Source organism: Sus scrofa, chromosome 6 (genome assembly GCF_054392235.1).
Source record: "Sus scrofa isolate SSC_HxYL_T2T_F1_AM1 chromosome 6, Sscrofa_HxYL_maternal_Yorkshire_Landrace_v2.0, whole genome shotgun sequence".
NCBI lineage: Eukaryota > Metazoa > Chordata > Mammalia > Artiodactyla > Suidae > Sus > Sus scrofa.
The window spans coordinates 154,023,134-154,050,730 of NC_139388.1; the positions used below are offsets into that span (position 1 = coordinate 154,023,134).

Here is a 27,597-nt window from a genome sequence, read left to right on the forward strand (position 1 = left end):
GTCTGGACCATGGATTGATGTGTAAACAGGAGACTGTATAGAATAGTACTTACAAGCACATGTTTTGCAGTTAAACTGTCTGAGGTTTGAATCTCAGCACTACCATTTATTAGTTGTAATCTTGTGAAAATTACTAAATCTTTTAAAGTAGAAGATTCCTCATCTGTACAACAGAGATAATAGTACCCACCTCAGAAGGTTCGTGAAGATTAAATGAAATGATGTATATAAAGTGCTTATTTAGCACAGTATCTGATAGATGGGTTAGGACTCAAAAACCATTAGCTTTGGATTGAATTTAAGCTCTAAGATATCTTGGATCTCAAGAATTCCATAGCTATAATATAGATTTTGCTCTGTAGCTAGAGGACAACTGGTCATGTATAAATAGTTTTTCCTGTGTTGATCATATGATTAATTTCCTAAGACTCACATTTTAATTTGAGATTCTCTGGCTTCAAACATTAGCCATATTATATAGTAGTAAGTATATCATTGAATAGGAGTATTTTTTTTCTTTTGGATAATAATCATCAGGCTGAGAATAAGCGGAAGAAGAGGAAGAAAAGGAGGAATAAGATAAGACAAAAATATACACCAGGTCTTTGATAAGACAGCAGAGTTGACAGAATCTAAGTTGAGCAGTCGGGGAGGAAACATGCTGGCAGGATACCTCTGAAAGGTGAGCAAGTTCACCCTACAGAACTGGAGAAGAACAGTATATGAAGGTATAAAAACAGGGCTAAGACACAAAACTGAAAACACAGAAACTGATTAAAAGACTCATTTCCCAGGTCCCTCCTTGCATCCAAACCCTCGTTTGCTCCCCACTAAGCCACCCACACACAGAAAAATGAATATTTATTCATTAGAAAAATAAAATAAAGATATGGACTCTAATATACCAGGCACAGTGATGATTACAAAAGCTGAGAGATTAAGTGAGAGGCTAAAATACTAAGACCCTCAGCATCCTCACTTCCTGCTCCTGGAGCACCAGCAGGCAACATATATTCTGCAGAGGGATGGTAGAGCTTTTCTGTCAAAAAATAAAACAACTGTCGAGAAAAGATTCCACTTAATAACATTTGGGGTCACCTAGTGAAAAGGAAAGCTCATCACCCGATCACCCTACTATCAAGGTCGCCAGCTAAAATGCCATATTCAAACACAGAGAACATCTACTCAACTCTTTTGTGCCCTCCTCTTAAGTATAAACACACACAGAAGATCACCAGTCATTTGGGGGAAAGCATCAAATGGAAAACTAGATTAAAACAAAAAACAAAAAAAGAAAAAAAGGATCCAGAGGGAACATAAAAAGCAAAAGAAATGGAAGACAATTTCAAAATTATTAATTTTCTGGCAGGAAATAAATAATACATCCTTTTAAAAAGCAACAGCACAGCCACAGCAATGCCAGATCCTTAACCCACTGAGGGAGGCCAGGGATCAAACCCGCAACCTCATGGTTCCTAGGCAGATTTGTTTCTGCTGCTCCACGATGAGAACTCCAAAAATGTTTTTTTGGTTTTTTTTTAATTTCAAGAAAATTTCTCAGAATGGAAGGAAACAAAGACAATCAAGGAGAAGTAATGCAAACCAAAACACATGCTGAAGTTTCAGCATACTAGGAATAATTAACAATAGCTAACACATGATATAGTGCCTACTATAAACTAATCATTCATCTAGCAATCATTTTATCTTCTTGATGCTACAGAGAAAGGTAGCTATCATTATTTTCATTCCACAAGAAAACTGATGCAGAGAGAAGTTAAGCAATATGGCCAAGGGCACCCAGCAATGAGATGGTGGAGCTAGGATTCAAACCTGAAAACTTTCAGAGAGAAAAAAAAGTTTACATTCGGAGGAAAAGAATTCAGAATGACATTAAACTTCTCAACGGCAACACTGGATGCTAGAAGGGAGCAGAGCAATATCTCTAAAGTTTGATGGGAGAATATTTTTATTCTAGAATTCTATACCAAATTGAATCATCAGTAAATTAAAATTAAAATAATCGGACACACAAGAATTTTAAAACTTTATTATCTATGCACCCTTTTCTAGGGAAGGTACTAGAAACTATGCTTCTGCAAAACAAGGGAATAAACTAAGTAGAGATGCAGAAGATAGGAGATCCAATTCAGAAATGTATCATTAGGAAGTCCAAATGGACAATTCCACATCAGGTTTCAAGAACAGTGAAGCCTGGAGCAAACAGAAAACTAAGAGAGAAGAGTCTCCAGAAAAGGAAGGAAAGAAGATAGAATGATAGATTTTCTTACATTTATACTCATGAAAAAAAATTGTTGCTAGGTATTTCACAGATATGAGCAAAAAATTAGAAAAAAAAATCAGTAGGTACAAAGCACACTAAGGAAGTAAGAAGAGAGGTAGTCTAACTCCAGGAAAATAAAAATTAGAGAAAAAGGAAATGTGATCATAGTATACTATGAGATTAATGAACATTAAGGAGGTATATTAACATAAACTGAATAGTGATTTACCCAAATCTGTGGGCGTATGCTAGGAGAAGGGGAAATGGGGTGACAGTATATGAGAAGAGAGCTAAATCCTCAACCGCTATAGGATTAAACTAATAAATAATGGAAATACTGTATAAAAATGGATAAATCAAGAAAAGGCAAAATAAGCATGAGAATCGTATTAGAAATGCAGAGGTGGAAGCTCCCCTGTGGTGCACCAGTTTCAAGATCCAGAATTGCTGCAGCTGTGGTACACTTGCAACTATGGTTCAGGTTTGATCCCTGACTCGGGAACTTCCACATGTCACGGGTTCGGCCAAAAAAGAAAAAAGAAAAAAATGCAGAGATAAAAACCAAAAGAAATAGCTAAAAGGGTTAAAAGCGACTATCTCTGAGGAGGTACTCTGGAGTGAGGAGTAACATTTCAAAGGACTCCTGCTTTTTAGCATAAGCCTACAATTTTACCTTTTAAGATTTATTCATGTACTATTTTGATAAAGGTGAAAATTAATTTTTGATAAACATTTTCAGTAATTAAAGGGACTGTTATGGAGATAAAGCACACAACAATTTAAGGTAAATAAATACACTAGAAGAAATAGGTGAGAATACACTAGACTTGCTACACTAATTCAACCATTGCACTCCTTGCTAATTCATAACTCCTTAATCCATCTCTTCATTCAGCAAATATTTATTGAATTCCTACAATATGATAGGCAGTTATAGGCAATGGAGACACAATAACATACAAAACCAACAAATATTCCTGCCCTTACCGAGATTACATTCCAGAAGAGTGGAAAGCTGATAAATTAAATAAGCATAATGTGTTTATACATGATACAGCATGTATATACGTGTGTGTGTACTTACATGAACACAATAAGAAGAACATAAAACAAAGGGAAATAACAACTGCATAAAGGGCAGCCAGGGAAGCTCTAAAGGTGACACTTGAGTAAAAATCTGAAAGAAGTGAAGGAGGGAACCACGAGCACAACTGCGAGAAGAGAATTACAGGCACAGGAAAACAAAGAGAATCCTTGAAACAGAAGGGCATTTTCAAAGAGGCTACTGTGGTGGAACTTGGGTGAACTAAGAGTGGCAGGAGATGAGGTCAGAGAGGTAATGGGGGGTGGAGAGAGATCCCATTCATAGAAGGCTTTATGGGTCATTGTAAAAGCTGGGGCTTTTACTCTGAGAGAGTTGGAAAGCTGCTATATGGTTTCGAATTTAAAAGTAACATAATATTAGTTACAGTTTAATGAGATCACTTGACTGCTGTATTGAGAACAGACTATTGATGGAGCAAAGGAGATCAGTTAGGAAACTACTACAATAATTGGAAGGAAAATACATAGTGGACCAGGGTAATAATGATAGTGGTGAGAGGTTAAATTCTAAATATATTCTGAAGGAGAGATGATGGGATTAGCTGATAGATTAGATGAGGGGATCCAAGAAGACTCCAAGTTTTTAGACTGAGCATCCAGAAAAACGTGGTTGCCATTTATAGAGTAGTAACCAAATTCTTTTCATTTCTTTTACTTTACTTTTATAATTTACTTTAGTAACAAAATTCCTTTGGATGGATTTAAGATAAAACTATAACCCCAAGTTCCTTTCTATAAATAATAGTCGTGTGATAAAATTCCAAAGAAACACAGAAATAAAACCAGTTTTTATGTTAGATTTTTTTAGTGGATCTTTTTATTTTATAATCACATCTTACAATTTAAAAGAAGTAGCTAAAATAAGAAGTATTTCATAAATACACTTATTTAGATGTCCATGATGAGATTAACCTTTCCACCAAGAACAATCATAAGAAGTAAAGCAGATAAAGCCACTGGTAGAAAGCATCTGCCAGCAACCAAGAAAAGTATGTCTTGAGAAGTGAAAATCTTAGAGAGGGGACCTACATAAAGAAATAATAGAAGCCAGAAGACAATGGAATAAGTATCTTTAAGGTAATGAACAAAACAACTGATAATGCAGAACTCTACCTAGTGACAATAGCCTTGAATAACACAGCCACACTCTTTCTCTTCCCTTTGTACCCCACACAATTCATGTCTAAAGGCACTAGATGAGGCTGGGCAAATTCAGCATCCATACTAGGGCTGGGGAAGTCACTGGTCTGGAACCTGGCAGATATCAACATAATCAAGTGATCAAAGTTTACATTACCAGTAAAGGGACAAAATGAAATCACGTGCCAACTATTAGGATGCAGGAAGAAAATCATGGAGCATTACTTCTGTGGTATACTTGACAAAGATACATACCCTTAAAAATCATGAGGAAACATCAGACAAACTCAAACTAAGGGGACAATCTACAAAATTTTCAAAAGTACTTTGTAAAAAAAAAAATGTCTAAACTCTTCAAAAGTATCAAGGTCAACTGAAAGTCAAGGAAAGATAAGAAACTACTCTAGATTAAAGGAGATTGAAGACATATAAATGTAATATATTATTTTGAACTGGATCCTTTTGTTATACAGAGCGCTACTGGGAAAATTAGCAGAATCTGAATCGTTTCTGAGGAATAGTACTAATAATGCGATTTCCCTGATTTTCATAGTTGTACAGTAGTCAGATAAGAGAATGGAGGAATTACACATCCAATTATTAAAGGGTGAAGGGGCATCATGTTGGTAACTTACTCTCAAATAGCTCAGAAAAAAAAATTTGTATTATATTTACAACTTTTTATAAGGTTGCAATTATTTAAATTTTTTAACGAAGACAAAATAAAGATGATAATTCATCTTGAGACACTTTATCACCAGCAAACAGCACTGAAAGAAATAGTAAAGGATGTTCTTCAGAAAGAAGCAAAATGGGAAGTTCCTGTTGTGGCTCATCGGGTAACAAACTCAACCAGTATCCATGAGGATGTGGGTTCAATCCCTGGCCTCACTCAGTGGGTTAAGGATCTGCCATTGCTCTGAGCTGTGGTGTAGGTCACAGATGTGGTTAGGATGCTGCATTGCTGTGGCTGTGGCATAGGCTGGCAGCTGCAGTTGCAATTCGACCCTTAGCCTGGGAGCTACAGGTGCAGGCCTAAAAAGCCAAAGGGGGGAAAAGAAAAAAAAAGGCAGCATAAGTTACTTCCTCCCATAGATACAATAAATATCCACCTACACAGCAGAATGGATGAAACAGAAACATGAGTGAGCAAGCAACAAGACAAAGCAATGGAAAACGCCCAGACAGAGCAGCAAAATGAAAAAAAGAATTGAAAGAAGTGAAGCTATCTTAAAGGACCTCTGGGTCACCATCAAGTGGGATAACATTCCAATGAATAGCAATCCCAGGAGAAGAGAGAGAGAAGGGCCAGAATAATTATTTAAATAATGAATACTTCCATAACCAGGGGAAGGACAGAGACATCCATGTCCAAGAAGCCCAGAAAGTTCTAAGTAAGATGAACCCAAAGAAAAATATACCAGCCATGTAAAATTGAAATGATAAAAATTAAGGATAAAGAATCTTAAAAGCAGCAAGAGAAAAGCAACTTATTTCATATAAGGGAAACCCCATAATGCTATGAGCATATTTTTTAGAAGAAACTTTATAGGCTACAAGAGGATCAGCATGATATATTCAAAGTGCTTAAAGAGAAAAAAAAAATGCTAACCAAGAATTCTCTACCCAGCAAAGTTATTACTCAGAATTAAAGGAGAGATTATGAGTTTTATGGATAAGCAAAAGCTAAAGGAATTTATCACCACTAAACTAGCCTTACAAAAAATGCTAAAGGGACATCTCAAGCTAAAAACAAAAGACACTAGGAATTCCTGTCATGGCTCAGTAGAAACGAATCTGACTAGCATCCATGAGGATGCAGGTTTGATCCCTGGTCTCATTCAGTGGGTTAAAGATCCAGTGTTGCCATGAGCTGTGGTGTAGATTGCAGACATGGCTTGGATCTGGCATTACTGTGGCTGTGGCGTAGGCCAGAGGCTATAGCTCCAACTGGACCCCTAGCCTGGGAACCTCCATAAGCTGCAGATGCAGCCCTAAAAAGACGAAAAAAGAAAAAGAAAAAGAAAAGACACTAATTAATAAGAAAACATACAAAGGAAAAATCTCACTGGAAAAGGTGAATAAATAATAAAGATAGTAAATCAATCACTTATAAAGCAAGTACAAATGGTAAAAAAACAAAAGTAGTACAATTAATTTTAAAAACATAGTAATAGTCAAGGATGTATAAAATAAAAAGATATAAATACATCATCAAAAATATTAAACATGGAAGGGAAAGTGAAAATATAAAGTTCTGGCATGTCTTCAAAGTTAAGTTACTATCAGCTTAAAAAGGACTGTTACATACATAGTATATTATATGTAAACCTCAGAGTAACCACACACATACAAAATTACAATAAATGCACACACACAAAAAAGAAGGGAATCTAAATACAACACTAAGGAAAACAATCAAACCACAACGGAGAAGCAAAAGAGAGGAAGAAAGGAACAGAGAGGAATTACAAAAACAGTCAGAAAATAATCAACAAAATGGCAATATGTACATACTCATTAACAATAACTTTAAATGTATATAAGCTAATTTCTCCATCCAAAAGACAAAAGGTGGCTGAAGGGATAAGAAATAAGACCCTTCTAGATGTTGCCTACAAGACACTTACTTCAAACTTAAAGACATAGACTGAAAATGAAGAGATGAAGAAAGGAATGTCATGCAAATGGAAATAAACAAAAAGGCTGGGGTAGCAATACTTACACAAATTAGACCTTAAAACAAAAACTATAATAAAAAACAAAGAGGGCATTATAACAATAAATGGGTGGCCCTAAAAATGGATTCATTTGTAAACATTCATGCACCCAACATAGGACCACCTAAATATATAAAACATATATTAACATAAATAAAGGAAGAAATAGTCAGCAATACAATAATAGTGGGGGATTGTCACACCCCACTTACATCTATGAGTTGATAATCCAGACAGAAAATCAATAAGGAGACATCAGCCTTAAATGACACATTAGACCAGATGGACTCAACGTACATATATACAGAGCATTCTATCCAGAAACTGCAGAATAACCCATTTTTTCTAATGTATATAAACATGCTCCAGGATAGATCATACGTTGGATCAGAAAACAAGTCTCAATAAATTTAAGAAGGTTAAAATCACACTAAGCATCTTTTCCAGCAACAGTATGAAACTAGAAATCAATTACAAAAAGAAAACGGAATACATGTATACCTAACCTATGATATTCTAAGTCAACATATATCTTCTTAAATCAGTGTTCTCATTGCCTTTGTATAAACACTTTAATCCAGAAATTAAAGTGCTAGATTGTATGGGAGCTCTATTTTTAGGCTTTTTTTAGGAACTCTCTATACTATTTTCCATAGCAATTTTCTGTACCAATTTACGTTAACATCACCAGTGCACAATACTTAGTTCCCTTTTTCCGGCATCCTTGCTCACCCTTGCCACTGTCTTTGTAATTTTAACCATCTAATATGTGTAAGATGGTACGTTACTGTGGTTTTGATTTGCATTTCCCTGATGATTAGTGATGTTGAGTGTCTTTTCACATGTTTATTAGTCATCTGTCTGTCTTCTTCAGAAAAATGTCTATTCAGGAGTTCCCGTCCTGGTGCAGTGGTTAACGAATCTGACTAGGTACCATGAGGCTGCAGGTTCAATTCCTGGCCTTGTTCAGTGGGTTAAGGATCCAGCATTGCCGTGAGCTGTGGTGTAAGTCACAGATGTGGCTTGGATCCCGAGCGTTGCAGTGGCTTTGGCGTAGGCCGGTGGCTGAAGCTCTGATTAGACCCCTAGACTGGGGACCTCCATATGCCACAGAAGCGGTCCTGGAAAGGTAAAAAGACAAAAAAAAAAGAAAAGAAAAAAGAAAAAAAAGAAAGAAAGAAAGAAAGAAAGAAAGAAAGAAAGAAAGAAAGAAAGAAAGAAAGAAAGAAAGAAAGAAAGAAAGAAAGAAAGAAAGAAAGAAAGAAAGAAAGAAAGTCTGTTCAGGTCCTCTGCCCATTTTTAAGGGGGTTGTATTTTTTTACATGGAGTTCTGAGTTCTTTATTTGGATATCAACCCCTTATCAGATATATCATTTGCAAATACTGTCTCCCACCCCATCAGTTTCCTTTTCATTTTGTGGATGGTTTCCTTCACCATGCAGAAGCTTTTTGGTTTGATGTAGTCCCGTTTATTTTTGCTCTTGTCACCCTTGCCTGAGGAGACATATTCAAAAATATATTGCTAAAACTGATGGCAAGAGCTTACTGCCTATGTTTTATTCTAGGAGTTTTACCTATGTTCATCAGGGACACTGGCCTACAATTTTCATTTTTTGCATTGCCTTTGTCAAGTTTTGGTATTAGGTCAATGCTGGCCAGTGTACCCTCCTCCTCAATTTTTTCAAATAATTTGAAAAGGATAGGTATTAACACTTCTTTAAATGTTTGATAGAATTCACCTGTTAAGTCAGCTGGAACTGGACTTTGCTGGGAGTTTTTTGATTAATGATTCAACTTCATTACGAGTAATCTATCTAGCTTTTCTATTTCTTCATGATTCAGTCTTAAAAGATTGTTATGTTTCTAGAAATTTATCCATTGCTTCGAGGTTGTCTAATTTTTGACATATAATTGTTCATAGCTTTCTCTTATGATCCTTTGTATTTCTATGGTATTGGTTGTAATTTCTCATCTTTCATTTCCATTTTTGTTTATTTGGGCTCTTTTCTGCTTGATGAGTCTAGTTAAAGGTGTGTTGATTTTGTTTATCATTTCAAAAAGTTTTCTACTGCTTCTTTAGTCTCCTTCATTTATTTATGCTCTGATCCTTATTGTTTCCTTCATTTTACTAACTTTGGGCTTTATTTGTTCTTTTTTTTCCCTACTCCTTTAAATTTAAAATTAGATTGTTTGAAATTTTTCTTGTTTCTTGAGGTAGGCCAGTATAATACGAACTTCCCTCTTAGAACTGCTGTTGCTCTATACCATAGACTATGGAAGTTGTGTTTTCATTTTTATTTGTCTCAAGGCTTCTTTTTCTCTTCGATATGTTCACTGACTTACTGATTGTCTAGTAGTATGTTGTTTAATCTCCAAATATCTGGTATTTTCCAGGTTTTCTTTCCTTTTTTTGCATTTCTATACATTAATAATGAACTTTTATAAAGAGAAATGAAAAAAAAATCCCAGTTACAACTGCATCAAAAAGAATAATATATCTAAGGAATAAATTTAACCAAGGAGGTGAAAGACCTGTACTCTAAAAATTAGAAGACACTGATGAAAGAAACCAAAGAAGACAGATAAATGGACTGGAAAAATGAATATCACTAAAATGTCCATACTACTGAAAGCAATCTGCAGAGTCAATGCAATCTCTATTAAAATACGGGTGGCATTTTTCACAGAACTGAAACAAATATTCCTAAAAAATTTATCTAACCACCAAGACCCCAAATAGCTAGAGGAATCTTGAGAATGAAGAACCAAGCTGGAGCTATCAATCTCCCTTATTTCAGGTTACACTGCAAAGCTATAGTAATCAGGGAGTTCCCTTTGTGGCTCAACAGTTAACAAACCCGACTAGGAACCATGAGGATGCGGGTTTGATCCCGGGCCTCACTCAGTGGGTTAAGGATCCAGCGTTGCCGTGAGCTTGTGGTATAGGTTGCAGATGTGGCTCAGATCCTGTGTTGCTGTGGCTGTGGCACAGGCCAGCAGCTATAGCTCCAATTAGACTCCTAGCCTGGGAAGTTCAATATGCCACAGGTGCGGCCCTAAAAATCAAGAAAAAAAAAGGTATAGTAATAAAAACAGTATGGAACTAACACAAAACCAGATATGTAGACCAAAAGAACAGAATAAAGAGCCTAGAAATAAACCCACACTTGCATGGTAAATTAATCTATGACAAAGGAAGTAAGAATACACACTGAGGAAAAGATAATTTCTTCAATAAATGATGTTAGAAAGCCAGATAGCTACCCACAAAAGAATCAAACTGGGAGTTCCCATTGTGACTCAGTGGTAACAAACCAGACTAGTAACCATTCGGGTTCAATCCCTGGCCTCACTCAATGGGTTAAGGATCCGCCATTGCCATGACCTGTGGTGTAGGTCACAGAGGCAGCTTGGATCCTGCATTGCTTTGGCTGTGGGGTAGCCCTGTACTGAAGCTCCGATTGAACCCCTGGCCTGCCGCACATGCACCTACTCCCCAAAAGAATCAAACTGGAATACTTTCTCACGCTGTATGCAAAAATAAACTCAAAATGGATTAAAGAATAAAATGAAACCATACTCCCAGAAGAAAACAGGCAGCAATCTCCTCGACACTGGTCTTGGCAATGATTTTTTTTAATTTGACATGTCAGGGCAAAAATAGCAAAAATAAACAAGTGGCACTATAACAAAAAAAGCTTCTGCCTAGCAAAGGAAACCATCAAAAAAAGAAAAGACAATTTACTAAATGGGAGAAGATATTTGTAAATGACATAAGGGGTTAAAATCCAAAATATATAAAGGACTCATACAACTCAACATCACAATACAATCAACACACACACATACACACACACATACACAATGGAATACCACTCAGCTATTAAAAAAGAATGAAATTTTGCCATTCCCAGCAACAAGGACAGATCTGGAGGGCATTATGCTAAGTGAAATAAGTCAGACAGAGGAAGACAGATATTGTATGATATCACAAATATGTGGAATCTAAAAAATACAAGAAATTAGTGAATTTAACAAAAAAGAAGGTTCAGCTATAGAGAACAAACTAGTGGTTACAGCGGGAAGATGGAACAGGGAAGGGGCAATATAGGAGTAGGGATTAAAAAGTACAAACTATTAGGTGTACAACAAGCTACAAGGGCATATTGCACAGCATGGGGAATATAGCCAATATTTTATAATGACTATAAATGTTGTATAATCTTTAAAAATTGTGAATCACTATATTGTATACCCATAATTTATATAATACTATACATAAACTATACTTTGATTTTTAAAAGTGTTTACAGATTTTTAAAATATAGTATATTAAAACTACTAATATATAAAATAAAGTCCTACCATATAGCATAGGGAACTATATTTAATATCTTGTAATAATCTTTAATGAAAAAGAATATGGAAAAAATGCATATACATGTATGTGTTATTTTTATATAAGTGAATCATCTTGTTGTATACCAGAAACTAACACTGTAAATCAATTATACATCAAATAATAAGTAATTTTTTTAAATATAAAAGGTACTAGTATTCAGCAGTTTAAAAGAATAATCTAGACCAACAGAATAGATGCAATCTCTAAATCACTAACAAATGAAAAGGCAAATTATATAAAAATGTATATTTTTATAGAAACACACAATGAAAAGTTTAAGAACATACAAAACAGTATATACATTGTTTCTGGACATATCAAGCATAATATACACTAATTTAGGATAGTGGTTACCACTGAGAAGGAAATACGGGAATATGATTGGGGAAGGAAAATGTGCTTTGATTACACATATGTGGGATTTTTTTCCTCATGCTTAATGGTAGCACATGGTATTTATTACATTACCCTCTATATTTCTGTATGCTTGAAGTTTTTTTTTTTTTTTTTTGTCTTTTGTCTTTTTGTTGTTGTTGTTGTTGTTGTTGCTATTTCTTGGGCCGCTCCCGCGGCATATGGAGGTTCCCAGGCTAGGGGTCCAATCGGAGCTGTAGCCACCGGCCTACGCCAGAGCCACAGCAATGCGGGATCCGAGCCGCGTCTGCAACCTACACCACAGCTCACGGCAACGCCGGATCGTTAACCCACTGAGCAAGGGCAGGGACCGAACCCGCAACCTCATGGTTCCTAGTCGGGTTCGTTAACCACTGCACCACCACGGGAACTCCTGTATGCTTGAAATTTTTAAAAACTACTTTAATACAATCAACACATTGCTAAAGTACAAACTTCTTCAGCCTGGCATCCAAGACTCTCCACAATATTATTCTAACCTCCTTTGCCAGCCTCATCCTTCACCGTTTCCTATAGCAGCATTTCCCAAGCCCTGGACATTTATACGCCTCCTTCCTTATTTTCACTATATGTGCCAGCCCTATTAAGATGAACGAATATTTTTCTTTTCATAATTTCAACTCAAATAGCCCCTGTACAGGTCCTTGATAAGAAGGAAATCCTATGTTCAATAAACCGACTATACTTTTCCAGTATGAATATAAATATATAAGTATTCAAATATTTGTCGTAGATTCACCTAAAGACATCAAATATCTCACTTTGGGCTGCACTGTCTTATACCTGTGGTTCTCAGATTTGGTGATCAAGACTACTTGGGAGGTTTGTTAGAAACGGTGGCTCCCAGGCCATACCTCTACGGATTCTAACTCGGGCACTCAAAGGACAGAAGCCCTATCCCACATGTATCCATGGCATCTAACAGACTGGACTATTTGCCATTCTCTAGACAAGCTCTACATTTTTCTTTTCCAACATCTTTCCTCTTGTCATTTCCTCTGCTTGAAGTACCCTTCCTTCTTCCTGAGCCAATAGAAATTAAGCCTACAATTTAGGGCCCCTGTTAAATATCACTATCACAATAAAGAACTGACTTAGACGTGCCATCTCTCTCATTTTAACACTCTTCCTTCCGCTATCAATTTATTTCTCTTTCTGTATGTATACTTATCATATTCAATGTAATACATATGTACTTGTCTTATTCCACCTCCTGAACTGTAAATGCTACTTGAGGGCGAAAGCAGGGATCATGGCTTAGTCATTTTATGCTTTCAACATGATAGTTGTTCAGACACTTGTGGGACTGAGCTCGGCTACATGCGGAATTAATTTAACAATTTTGATTAACATTTTAAAAATCATGTGGCATAAACACTGGAATATTCATTCACATAGCATTACAAAGTAAACATGAGAATGTAAACTACCTGGCCTCATTTTTAAAATGAGAAAACTGAAAATATATCCTACATAGAAACAGGTATTTTAAGACATTTTAATTTTCAAAGAAAAAAGCTAACAGTTTAACTAAAAATGCAAAATTCAATTTTTAAGAAGGAAAACTGCTTAACTTACAATATTCAAAGCAAAAGTAAATGATCAAGTTATTAATTGACAAAGTGAGTTTTTTACATTGCTGCAGAAAGCTATTAACTTAAGAACATTAAGCAAAATTGAAGCAAAGTTAATTGACTCCAGCAAAATTCTCAGTACTTCCAAATGATATTTCAATATGGTTTCTCTTTGCTTTAATATTGCATATTACTTGGATACATCAAAAGCAATAATTCCTAAGTATTCTTCCAGTGTAAAAACTATAACTATTAGTATAAAAACCACAAAAACTATTTGTTTTTAAACAGAAAATATCGATATGCAACTCATTTACAAATACTGTTTTTTTCAACTTGGTAATCATAATTTGGCTTGTTTCCATTCCAGAAGTAGACTACTTTACTACTTTAAATACACTACTTCAACTCAGATATAAAATATACTAATGAAAACAGAAAGGAGACTTTTTAATGGAAAATGTTCACCAACATTATTCAGTATCGTCTGTATTTGAATATTTTAGCAAATGCATCACACTTTATAAAGACAGAATTGTCAAACTAAGATATACAAAAGTATATACTAATTTCAAGTAATAAAAGAGGTGGAAAATGGGGAAAACATATTTTCTTATGTTCACTTGGCCTTTCAAGTTGGAAAGGAGAAGACGACAACTGTGAGAAATGAGGAATAAGAAAAGGTTCTCACATATCTCATTTTCTCCTCTCCTCATTCATTTTTCTGTCATGTTCCTGTTAAATTTCTTCTTTTACATGGCAGGTCAAGTAAACTAAACCTAGCTTAAACTAAACTTAGTATTTAACTTTTTCATCCTATTTTTACATTGTAAAAATATAATTTCAAATCATTATATTCATTTTTCTAAATAAAATTAACTGAAGGTAAAGCAGTAATAAGGTATACTATTATAGCTGAGCTCAAGAATTCCCCAAAATGATTCTAATATTGGTTTTACTTACCATAAATGATAACCTACAACTATGGATACTAATAAGAGACATCCAATTATGCTTACTTCCTAAATAAGTAATCTTTTTGATTTTCTAAAGTAATAAATGTAGACAGACCTTAAGGCCCCATAAATGTTTCAGCAGTACTCAAGGACCAGAAAAATGCAGAAGTTTAAAGGTAATAACAGGAGTTAAATAAACCTATTTCAAAGATCCTATAAGTAGAATAGATCAGATTAAACAAGCTTATTGGAAAGTAACAACACAGCTCATTTGATAAAGCAGTTCTAAGAAATCCAAAAATACCATTTCTCTTAAAAAAAAAAATCAAAGAAGCACTTGGACTAATAAGAAATAATGCACAATTTAGCTTGATCAAATAATTCATTAATTTTTTTCTACCCCCAAGGTATTGCCCTTTTAAAATCCTCTTCAAATAAAATACAACCTAATTGCTTGCACATGGCTGCAGTTTGAAGGGATTTTTATTTCAACAGTGCCACCTAGTGGAGCAAACAATACTTTCAACTGTTTCATTAGACCCAAAGGCTAGGAATCCCCAAATAGTTGTATTCTCTGGTTCACAATATTCCTAATAATACTAACATTCAATGGGAAATTTTATAAAAGTATCATAATTTATAGATTTTTTGTCTTCTTATATACTAACTCTAATAAAAACTAAATCATTTACAAATATTATTATAATATTTAAAATAAAAATACCTTAGTGATTTCTTCAGAAGCTCGTTTGAAGTCCTGAACATTTCGACAGTAAAATCCTATTGTACAGCTAGGATCCATTTTTCGAAATGACATCTTTTTGGGAGAAGGGCAGTGGAATGTCTGTAATTTTAAAAGTTATTTAGGATTTAGTTTTGTTTGATGGATTTAAGAATACACAAAAATATTACTTAATTTAAAACTTGCTATCCAGCTTTTCTCCAAATTATAAACATGCTTTGCAATGGTGTTTTAGTCTATCCTGTGCAGATAATCCCTCCCAGTCTCCAAAGCTGTAAAACATGGGTCAGCGCTGTGCATACTCAATTCACCAAAGTGCCACCTTATGCAATATTAGTGTCATTCTGCAAAAGAAAGGAAGTGTGTCAAAAGGGATAGACATTTCTAACACTTGCAGAAGGGAAGAAAAATGTATCTCTGAGAAGCTATGAATAAGCTAGTACAAGGTTTAGAATCAAGTTAACTATTTCTACGAAAGCGCAATTAAGTTTGGTTAGGGTTTTTTAATATTTATAAACCTTTTTGAATAAGAAAACAAAGACTTTGTAAACAAACATGCAGGTTCATGAAAATGTTCCATAATGATATGAAAAGAGGTCAACTTGAGAGTTTCAGCAACTGACACAATTAGCACATAACTACATGAGCTTTACCTCAAGTCCTTGTTTAATCCCATACAGGACACAGGTGAAAGCTGTGTCCCTGACCTCCTCCTTCTCAGTCCTCCTGTCCCTCAGTTCACCTTTTTTAAGTGGTCACAGTGCCAAAGATATAAATGGGATGGGAAGACTGCTCTAGACTCTCCACTCTTGCAAATAGGCTGTGGCTATTAGTAGAGTCTGGTATCTTCGGAAAAAGCACAAGCAGGAAAAGGGCAGAATATAAAGCTAATCATTCCAATCTTTTTTCCCCCCTTCACTCTCTTACACCACATTCTGGTATAAGAGTTTTGCTTTTTTTTTTAACTGCGTGGATGTTCATACCAAATCCTTTTTTGTATGTATAAAAAATTACATAAAAAAGAAGTCCAGGAGTTCCCGTCGTGGCTCAGTGGTTAAAGAATTCGACTAGGAACCATGAGGTTTCGGGTTCGATTCCTGGCCTTGCTCAGTGAGTTAAGGATCTGGCGTTGCTGTGAGCTGTGGTGTAGGTCGCAGATGTGGCTCGGACCCCGCACTGCTGTACTCTGGCAAAGGCCAGCGGCTACAGCTCCAATTAGACCCCTAGCCTGGGAACCTCCATATGCCATGGGAGTGGCCCTAGAAAAGGCAAAAAGCCAAAAAAAAAAGAAGTCCATAAATATATATTCATATTTTCTTATACTTGCATAAGCCTATATATATATATACACGCACACAAAAATTAACAAGTTGAGAGGAGAGTGAGAAAACTGGGAAGGTGGAGAAAGATATGGAAATTTCTTTTTGTATATTTTATACTTTTAAATTACGAATAAGCTCAAGAAATAATCTAGGCTGGATTTGAACTCATAAACTTAAAATTTCCCTACATTTAATGCTTAAAACGAAGGAATTTCAACTTGAAACTATCTATTAAAATGCAGAAAAACACAGGCTTTCATAATTATGTTCATGGTAAATTGATCAAAATCACTCTTTTCTCTCCCCCTACATCCTAGTGATGCAACTAATACCCTATAGCACCAGAGGATATACAAAATGAACACATTCAAGCTGGTTTCTTTTCCTTACAGGTAGTTCAGTCACATATTAGATTCAAATCCAAAATCATACTAGTAAACACAGACCAAACGTGTTTTCAAAACTATGACTTCTACAAAGTATTTAGCTAATGTTTACTTTACAGTGAGACCCAATCTAACTGAACTAGAACGTCCAGAGTTCTAGTCAACACAAATATTGTCTTCATTGGACTTTTTTCTAACAGCGTTTCACCTGTTTTACTTATAAAGAGAGATTAAAAACATCTGGAAAGGTAGGAGTTCCTGTTGTGGCTCAGCAGCAATGAAACTGACTAGTATCCATGAGGATGCAGGTTCGATCCCTGGCCTCACTCAGTGGTTAAGGATCCAGTTGATGTTGCCATGAGCAGTGGTGTAGATCACAGATGCACTTCAATCTGGCATTGCTGTGGCTGTGGCATAGGCCAGCAGCTGCAGCTTTGATTCAAGATTCGACCCCTAGCCTGGAAACATCCATATGCTGCATGTGCAGCCCTAAAAAGCAAAAACAAACAAACAAAAACATCTGGAGAGACAAGAGATAGGTAAACTTGCTACTTAACAATATACAGGATTAGAGTTCCCTCTGTGGTGCAATGAGATCGGCAGCCTCTTGGGAGCACTGGGATGCAGGTTCAACCCCCTGCCCAGCACAGTGGGTTAAGGAACTTTAAAATATTTTCCCAAGTTGCACTATACAACTATGTTCACTTAGTGATAATTCTCTGAGCTTGTATTTCTTTTTTTTTTTTTTTTTTGTCTTTTTTTTTTTTTTTTGTCTTTTTGCTATTTCTTGGGCCGCTCCCGCAGCATATGGAGGTTCCCAGGCTAGGGGTCAAATCGGAGCTGTAGCCACCGGCCTATTCCAGAGTCACAGCAACGCAGGATCTGAGCCGCGTCTGCAACCTACACCACAGCTCACCGCAACGCCGGATTGTCAACCCACTGAGCAAGGGCAGGGATCGAACCCGCAACCTCGTGGTTCCTAGTCGGATTCGTTAACCACTGCGCCACGACGGGAACTCCTGAGCTTGTATTTCTTTTTTAATATTTAAAATTCTGATGACTGGTCATAGTAGCAGCTTCTACTTCACAAACACAGATGTGTTTGTGAGTATTCACTAGATATACTTCTGTGACAAAAAAATATGTTTCTGAAAAAAAACTGGCCTGAGTCAATTCCCACTTATTCCATTTTTAAATATGATATTTATTTAATGCCTCAACAAACACTTCTTAGGCACCTTCTAAATTCTAGGTACTGTTCTAGGCTTATTATTTGGAATACTGGTTCTGTTATCTCAACATACAAATAACACTGAAACAAATACTTTGGGTGTAGCTGTTATTTTGGTGATTTTGATAAAGCTTCCTAAGATAATTAATTAGAGGACACACCCGCTCCTAAAAAGCACCTCCTACTAACTGCAGTTCACGTATGTAATTCATAAAGGGTACATCCTTCACTGACGAGTTCACTCATCTATCTAATCACATCACATAATCCGAATAGCTCTCATGCCACTATTTTCTGAATTTATTAGGATAGAGTAAAACAGTCACACAGTGTGAACCTCCTAAAACCTGAAACTTGGAATTGGGGGCCCAGGAATCAGAAGAGATGAACACATCTCTTAAATCAGGCTTTTCTTACCTTATTAATAGAATATTAATATTAAAGTAATACAATATCACCTTCATAATGGAATAGAATCAGTATTTGTAAAGAGAATCAGTCATTCTGAAAGTGCATGATAAATAACATGAAGCAATAGTCTCTGGTTTAAGAAATCTTCACTTATTAAATACATACACACACAAACATGCATGTATACACACATATACATTAAAAATCGGTATAATAAATTGTACATCCACTAGTTCTCTCATCCCAACAACGGAAACTCTGCCTTTTCCTAACCACTGACAATGGGAACCCACAGTTCATTTTAAAGCTCATTTTAAAGCTCATTTTAAACCCACTTTTCTTGGTATCTAGATATATAAGAAATAAATACTTCTGTGCCTTTAAGAAGTTACCCAATTTCACCAAATTTTACCTTACGAATTCTCTTAAAATCAACTCTTCTTTTCCATTCTCACCTCCACCACCCCACTTTAAGCTTTTACTGACACACTTGTGAAGTGGTGCCAACAGCCTCCTAATGAGGAGCTGTAAACCTTCCTCACACTGATGGTATAGACACCACCAGGCTATTCACTGACCAGCTACCTTTGCAGAGGTCTCTCAAAATACCAGATGAATAGTCTCCTTCTAGTGACCAAAATAACCAACACTAATAATCTTCTAATTTGCCTATTTTAGATAATCCTCGAACACTATGAACAAGTTTACCTCTGAATCTCAAGTTTCTACTTTTGTAAGGAGTCCGTTTGGAACAGATAAACGGGAAATGTAACTCAGACACAAAAATCGGTGCTCCAAGTCCACAATGCAGAAGAAAGAGAACTGCAGTGTGGTTAACACAGCCTAATTCTATAGGCTCCCCCACAGTATCAATTAGTCATCTAGAAGTATTTATTAAGATTTACATATAAAATATTATTCAGGAAGAAAGTAGAAAGAAAAGCTGATCTCTGTCTTCAAGGTGCTTGTACTCTAGTTGAGGTAACAGTCTGCAAAACATACTAGGCTGTTTTATAAGGTATCTTCTAGAACCAGGTTTTAATGTGTGGGTTTATCCACTGCATAATCTACCACCCCTTAAATACTTAGTAGGTACTAATATTAGCTAGCAAGCCATTACTAAAAGAAAGTACTAAACCACATTTCTAACTTGTTAAGCCCTTGGGAATTAGGGATCCATGCCATTCAAGTGATTAAAATTATTTTAAAAGTCTGTGAAAACATCAACCAGGAAGACAGGAATCAAAACCATGCAGTAATTACATGTCTCGTGCACTCTCAAAATTTTCTGAATTAAAATACTGGGTCAGAAAATGATCAACATAAAGGAAAAGAAGACTTTAAGAAACCAAAGCTAAAACAAATATTAGAAACCCAGCTAAAGCTCATGAAAACTTAACTAGAAGCTAAGACTTAATTACTATACTTAAAGCAGAATAATTTAGCAGGTAGTCTCCTTCAATCAATCACTTTGTCATTCTAACCCAACTCCATCATCTTCTTTATTTTTCTTTTTTCCCCCTTTCTTTTTTAAAACATGACTAACATTTTAAACTCCTCAGTGCTGTTCAGCTGTATATGTACAAAATTACTTGGAGGCTTGATCATTTATTTTGCTAGGGCCAGGGTATCTAACAAGTTAGAGACAAAGATAAATGAAGAAGAAAGTGTATCACAAATTAAAATCTAGCAATGCATTATTTAACCTTTGACCACTGTATGGATTATGGTTTTATAAAACAGTCAAATATGTATTAATGACTTGTAATTGTAATACCATAAAAGCATAGCTGCCTAGCACATCGCCCCATAATTAGAGTTTGCTTCATATGGTAAGAAAACAGTACCAGCTCTTTATCCACAGTACCTCAAGAGGGAAATCCTTTATGCTGACATCTACAAAAGATTGGCAGTAATGAGGATCCATGTAAATCAAACTGTCATCTACAAGGACAAAACAGAAGACAAGTAATTCAAAAAACACCTTATTATTACACTGCTTACAATCCAATTTCTATGTAGAATAGCTGAAAAAAATCTGGGAGTAACAGCTTGCCAGACTGATATTCATTGACTGAAACATAGGTTTGCACAGGACAGATTAACTTTTGCATAATCAAATATGCTTGTATAAGCAGAATTTTTATAAAGTGATGAGACTGTCATTTAATTTTTGGTGATAAAATTACTTTCACAAACACACAATTATATTCTACAGTTTGCATATGAAAAATGTATTGCACTACTTTATCCTGACAAGAAGAACATATTGCTTGTCATTTTATCATCAACTAGCACCACTAAAACTGGTAAAAAGTAAATATGTAAATAGCAACTGCCAGAATGTGGCAGCAATTTCTTCTGAAGTTTAGTAAAACCAATAAATTATGCCTTGTTTATGCAATAACAGAAATTAGACATACATTTTACAGAATCCAATTATGTTGTGGACCAAATGACAAATGAGTGGCTATGTGTAGGACTGATGAATTTATAAGGTATTCATTTTGCTCCGTTAATCATCCTGTTCCTAGAAGATCCTATATTAACTTTCCGACTTTTCAAAGAAAACAGGGAAGAAATATATTTTACTACATCACTAACCTTGAAATCCAGCAAAGTAATATGACTGTTTAGGTTTGCCACCAATAATACCCACACAATATTCAAGGCTTAAAATACCCTGCCAAAAGAAATTAATTTAGATTTAGAGTCAAGAGACCAATGCTAATTATTCGAAACAACCAAATTTGACTAATAATAGTAGTTCCCAAATTTTTCACCACCAGTCTTATTTTTGTTACATTTGCCCTCATGCTCTGAAATCCTTTTGTCTACCAAACCATCTTCCATTATTTTTAAATCACTCAACCTTAACACAACTAAAGTAAATCTTCTGATTAGAGCGTCACTCGGCAACATTAAACACCTAGTATGTTCCAGATACTAAGATTAACAACATAATCACAAAGAGGCAATAAAAGTCTGTGCAAAAGCCAAAACAGAGAGTCTTTGGGTTAGCTGGTGCAGCCGTGCTATGATCAATATAGTATTTTCATCAGACTTTTTTAAATACTAAAAATCATTATTAGACATTGTTAGTTTTCACTGTACCTTGAGTCTTAAAATCCCAAACTAAAAACTATTTTTAAACAATGGCATTCATTTGACAAAAATTTTATGCTATTACATTTAGAATAAGCATAAAGACTAATGAAAACAATTTAATCCAAGGAAAATTATTATTATTATATTTAAAGCCATTTTATTAATCTTAAAATATCAGTGATATCGCAATAAATCATTTAGTATTTCCCTCAGCATCTATTCTAAGCAGAACTCTACTGAAGCTGGGCCAAATAGTTCTACACTTTTTTTTAAAATATATCCATGGAATGGTGTCAATCAAAATCATGTCAATAGTTTTTACATTAATTTTAGCGTATATTATTTAGAAAACACTGCTAATGATGAAGCATACGCTATAAAACCCCCAAAGTATTAAACAATAGTTAAACTTTCCATCTCTTAAATGAGAGGATGTTTCAAAATCTAAAAGATACAAAAATAAAGACTGTATGGACGAATGCTTTTTTCCTTTAACAAACAAACCACAGAATTTTGTTTAAACTTAACTATTTTCTCAAAAATAATACGTGGTAGTTACTAAAAAAACACATACAGAAAATAAATAAAAAAGTAAAAATTTCCCAAAACCCCAATTGAAAGTATATTGTTTAAACATTTAAGGCAATACCTTCTTAACATCTGTCTATATTATATATATTCACTTATATATTTACAAATGCAATTTCACATACATGGCATCAGACAACATATGCTGTTGTAACTTCTGTCACTCATTATCTCATAAACATCTTTCCTATCAATAAATATAAATCTATAATATTTAATGGCTGTAAAAATGAAAATATTTTATGAAAATAACAAAATGTGCTTTAAAATCTCCATTACAAATACTTAAGTTGTTTCCAGGTTCTCACTGCTATAAATAACCCTCTAAATAGAATAACCTTATATATTTTCATCTTGTAAAAATACCATAGAGTTTTTCTGGAAAAGAGAACTGCAACTGAAAAAATTAAATAAAACAGAGAAAGCATATTAGGTTAAAATTTTAGAGCTAACCAAAAAACAAATTAAGATGAAATTATATAAAAACTGATAATAATTATTATTATTCAACAGTTATTATAATTCAATTAACAGTTCTGTTATTCTATTGCTTTCCCTTAAAAATCCTTGACACAATTAGTGCCTTACTTTCACTTGAGGCAATCTGATCAGCTGAAATACAATGTTTCTGACATAGGGTCCCCTGAGGAAGTGAAAGCTCTAAGTCCCTCACAGATGAGGAAAAAATACATAGCAAGAATCATCACTGCCTCTCCTCAGGAAAAGGATTTCAGGTAATAGAAGAAAGACTTGGTTCTTGACATCTGTATTTCCTCTTCAACAGAATAGAGCAGACTTAGCAACAAACACTTAGAAGTGGATTCGAAGCTAAAATGCCATTATATATAAGAAGCTGTTTCTTCAGAAACCTGAAACACTTCTTCGTTCCTAAAAAAGCTTTTTCACAGTTATCTACTGGTGAGAATTGATTGAGCTGTATCCATGAAGCAATAAATAAAACTGAAGTAATCAGTCAAAAAGGAAAGTCCTAATTTGTCTTACTGAAGAAAAAGAGCATACTGGATTTTTCCTCATTCCAGGTCCTTAAATAAATAAATAAACTTCCCAAGGTAAGGGCTGATAAAGCACCACACTGTTTCTCCCCACAGAAAGTAGCAGGAGATGTGACCATCTCTGAAATACTGTGGAATTACCTTGATTAATAACTTACAGGAGTTCCCGTAGTGGCTCAGCAGAAACGAACCCAACTAGTATCCATAAGGACACAGGTTCAATCCCTGGCCTTGCTCAGTGGGTTAAGGATCTGGTGTTGCCATGACTTGCGGTGTAGGTCACAGACGTGGCTCGGATCCCACGTTGCTGTGGCTGTGGTATAAGCCAGCAGTTGCAGCTCTGATTCGACCCCTAGCCTGGGCGCTTCCATATGCCATGGGTGTGGCCCTGAAAATTAGACGTAAATAAATAAACACTTTAAAAAATAGAATTGAGTGGTAAACCTTAGAGAGTATAATATACAATGGTTTAGCTGGAAAAAAAACAACTGCTGAAAGAGGAGGAGACGGAAGAAGTGTAGGAAGGGAAGAGGAAAGGAGAAGGGTGGGGTGCTAGAGCCAGAGGTAGAGAAGAAGAAGAAAAGTAAGCAGAAATGGAAGAGGAAGAAGTGACTTTTCTTTTAGGGTTATTAGAAATACTGTTTCTTCACTTCTAAGTGAATGACTCTTTACATGCTCTCATTGTGGCTTTTGACCCAACCAACCCCTGACCAAGCGTAACACCTAACATAAAATCTCCTTTCTCAGTCATTTCATTTTTACCTGATAGTTGAAAATTTTAAATGTCTCAATAGTCACTACTCTATAAGTGAAACTATAGGGTAAAATAAAATTAAAAGAACATCAAAGAAATGTTATATTTAGAAAGTCCATATTTTAGGGGAAGATACGAAAAACAACGAAAGTTTTGCTTTCTGTTATCAGCTTGCTATCTGAACTTAAACACATCATTTAACTTCTGTCATTTCTATATTATAAAGACAATCCAGTTTCTAGCGATTGTGAGGGGAAAATGAGATAAATCTGTATTGAAAGTGTTATACAAATATGAGCGTTAACAAATATTTGTTGAGCAACTCCTATGTGCTAGGTACTAAGTATTACTAAGTACTGTGGTTTGTTTCACTGCAATTCAGACTCCAATAAAACTCAAGAGCATTTGGCAGTCCTGCCATCTGATAAGTACTATCAACATTACTAAACAGCAATGCCCTTAGCCAGATGAAGCATGTCTCAAAGCCATCTGCAGCCAATTTTACCAGAAATGGAGGTTTGCCAAAAGAATCAGTTCTAAGATTGTCTCGGTTTCTGACCTGTTCATAGTAATAGAGAAGGCAGGGGACTCCACTGCAGATTTGGTTACAACCAACAGAGACACATGACATGCCACAAGACTCAAAACCCTTGCTCAATTCATAAGATGAAATGGTTCCTAGCTTCCCACATTCCAACAACAATTCTATTCAAGAGTCTACATGTTAGAAATCAAAACGCTACTTTTGTCTAGAGGATTCATATGCTATTAGTTATAGTATTGGTGTTATTAATAACAAGAATGCCGGCAAAGTTTTAGTAACTATTAGGAAAATCCAATATACCAGCTAGAAGACTTTTTATAACCCATGTTGAAAATAACTGCCCAGAGATTTTTAGAATCAGTGTAGTCTAGAGTGAGGTTATATGCTTCACCCAACATAGGGACCACAAAATAGGATTAAATCTAGACTTTATTTCAAGATTACTATGTGCTGTAACACTCCATTCAAAGAGGACTTCCATCTCTGGCCTTGATTTTATTAAAACTATGAAAATAATACAAATACTACACTCTCAACCAGAAACTAAGTATTTCAAAAGTTAAAGTTTTGTGACAACAAGATAATATAATTAGACAGGTTCTTTTGGAAAAAGTATTATGTGTCCTGACATTGAACAGATTTTTAACTGGCTCATATGAGGAAAACAAAGTTGGAACCTCCCCCCACACTACCTTCATCATTTCTGTCTATACACGTAAGTATTCTACCTACTTATGGACCTTACAGTAGAGGGAGCGCAGGAAACAAACTAAAAGATAAAGAAGCAGTACTAAAAAGCAGTACATACTAAAAGCAGCAGTATCTTGTTTCATTAACTACCTAGATATAGTTTAATGTGAGTTTTATGAGTAAACAAAGGTACATACTTTTAAAAATCACAAATTAGGACAAAGGGAACCATAGACACATTACAGATTATGATTACTGCTGTACTGTATCCCCTTGATTAGCTGCAAAGATTAAAAGGTTTTTCTATTTTGTCACAGAAGACCTTACTCTTCAAATTACGTCTGATTTATGATACTGAAATTTAAAATCCCTAACGTCAAATTTTACAATCTACAACTATAAAATCATCACTACCCATTTAACAGAAAAAAAGACTGCAAACCTTCTGTATTTTTCATATTAGCTAGCATTACCTTAAGCAAAAGTTTAGCTCTTGTCTCGTACCTTTACAAAATCTAAGTAGTCGGCATTGGTTCTTTCTCCACCAAGTCTAACAGGAACTAGAATAATAACAGCTTTGTCATCTGTATTATCAGGGGCCATGGAAGCGCACTGTTTATCAATTACATCAGAACTGTAAACTGAGAAAAACACAATGAATATGTATTAAATTTTATAAAAATGATTTTCGGAAACTTTTGTACCCTAATTCCCCCGCCCCCACTCACTGGCCAATCATCTGATCTCCGACATCACTAACAAGGTCTCAATGAGTTAAAAAAAAAATACCTATCTCATTTATGCACTCAATAATTATTTACCAAGTAGCAACTATATGGCACTGGGGCTTCAGCAGTGAGCAAAATGGAGAAAAAGCTCTGCCCTCACAGAGCATACTAACACGATGAAATAAACAAAAATAAGTAAAATATAAGATGTCGGATAATGCTAAATGCTCTGAAGAAAAAAAGAGGTAGAAAGATGGAGAGGCCATGTTGAGAAGAGGGGGTCATTTATTTAAAATAAGATGGTAGGCGAGTCAGGACTTAAAGTTAAGAAAACAGATCAGGGGGTGCGGGGGAGAGCATTCCATATAGAAAGATCAGTAAGTCCAAATGCCATAAGGCAGAAGCACAGCCAGCTTATTCCAGGAGCAAGAGGCCAGTGCCTTTGGAGGGAAATGAGTAAGGGGTACAGCAGTAGAAAATGAGATTAGGAAATAAAGTTACAGATTGGGGGAGAATGAAGACAGATTGTGAGAACTCTTTTTTTTTTTTTTTTTTTTTTTTTTGTCTTTTTGCCTTTTTTAGAGATTGTGGGAACTCTTAAAGGTCACTGTAAAGACTTCAGCTTTTATTCTAAGTGAGATGGGAGGCCACTGAAGAGTCTTTTTTAGGAGAGGAATGTCCTGATCTGACTTACACTTTACCGGTCTGGTTCCTGTGTTGATAACAGGTTGCAGAGAGCAAGGCTGAAGCACAAAGAAGTTAGAAAGCCACTTGAGGAATCCAGCAAGAGAGGATGGTTGTCTGAACAAAGGCACTAATTGCCAAGAGAGAGAATAGTCATGGAAGATCACGTGGAAGTGGTGAAAAGTGATCAGCTGAAGATGAAGAACTCCCTAAAACATTACACATAAGATGTGAAAGAGAAAAGGAGTCACGGATGATTTGAGGGGTTTGGGTATAAGCAGAGTAAGTGAGCTTCCATTTACAAAGATAGAGAAAACTGTAGAAAGGGAAAATCTAGGAAAGGGGAGTGGGAATAGTTTTAGAGATCCTAAGTCTGAGATATCTATTAGACATGCAAGCAGGGAGGATGAGTAGGCAGTTAAGGACATAGAAGCCTGTACCTGAGCTTTTGAAATCTGACAGCACACAGATGGTACTGTAAAGCCATGAGACTGGGTAAATCCAAATCTGTACACACAGAAACAGAGGTGAGATCTAAAGGCTGAGCATAATACACCATCGACTTGAGACATCAGAGAAATAAGGAAAAACCCAAAAAGGAGAGACTGTGAAGGAGTGGACATGATGGTAGAAGGAAAACCTGAAGGGTTGTGTCCTTACAAAGAGGAAGAAGCGGTCGACGGTGTCGAATGCTGCTGACAGACTGTGTGGTATAAAGACTGAGAAGTGACCACTGAATTTAACAAGATTAAATTATTGACAAGACTACTTTTGGCAGAGTGATGGGGGGGGAGAGCCTAAG

At 35.4% G+C, this 27,597-nt stretch overlaps 1 protein-coding gene across 10 annotated transcripts in view; it reads right to left on the bottom strand.

The window, feature by feature from the left end:
- Positions 1-27,597, bottom strand: part of ATG4C (autophagy related 4C cysteine peptidase) — a 296,099-nt gene that overhangs the window by 222,604 nt on the left and 45,898 nt on the right. For 9 of the 10 annotated variants that reach the window (XR_014804818.1, XR_014804816.1, XR_014804815.1 and 6 more), the window contains 4 exon segments: positions 25,888-26,024; positions 21,291-21,369; positions 20,554-20,630; positions 15,319-15,438 (listed from right to left, as the gene is read on the bottom strand). Coding sequence is in view for 2 of the 10 variants with exons in the window: in NM_001190284.1 (NP_001177213.1) it covers positions 15,319-15,438; positions 20,554-20,630; positions 21,291-21,369; positions 25,888-26,024 (413 nt within the window). In the remaining 8 variants the exon portion in view is untranslated. 10 annotated transcript variants of the gene reach the window in all.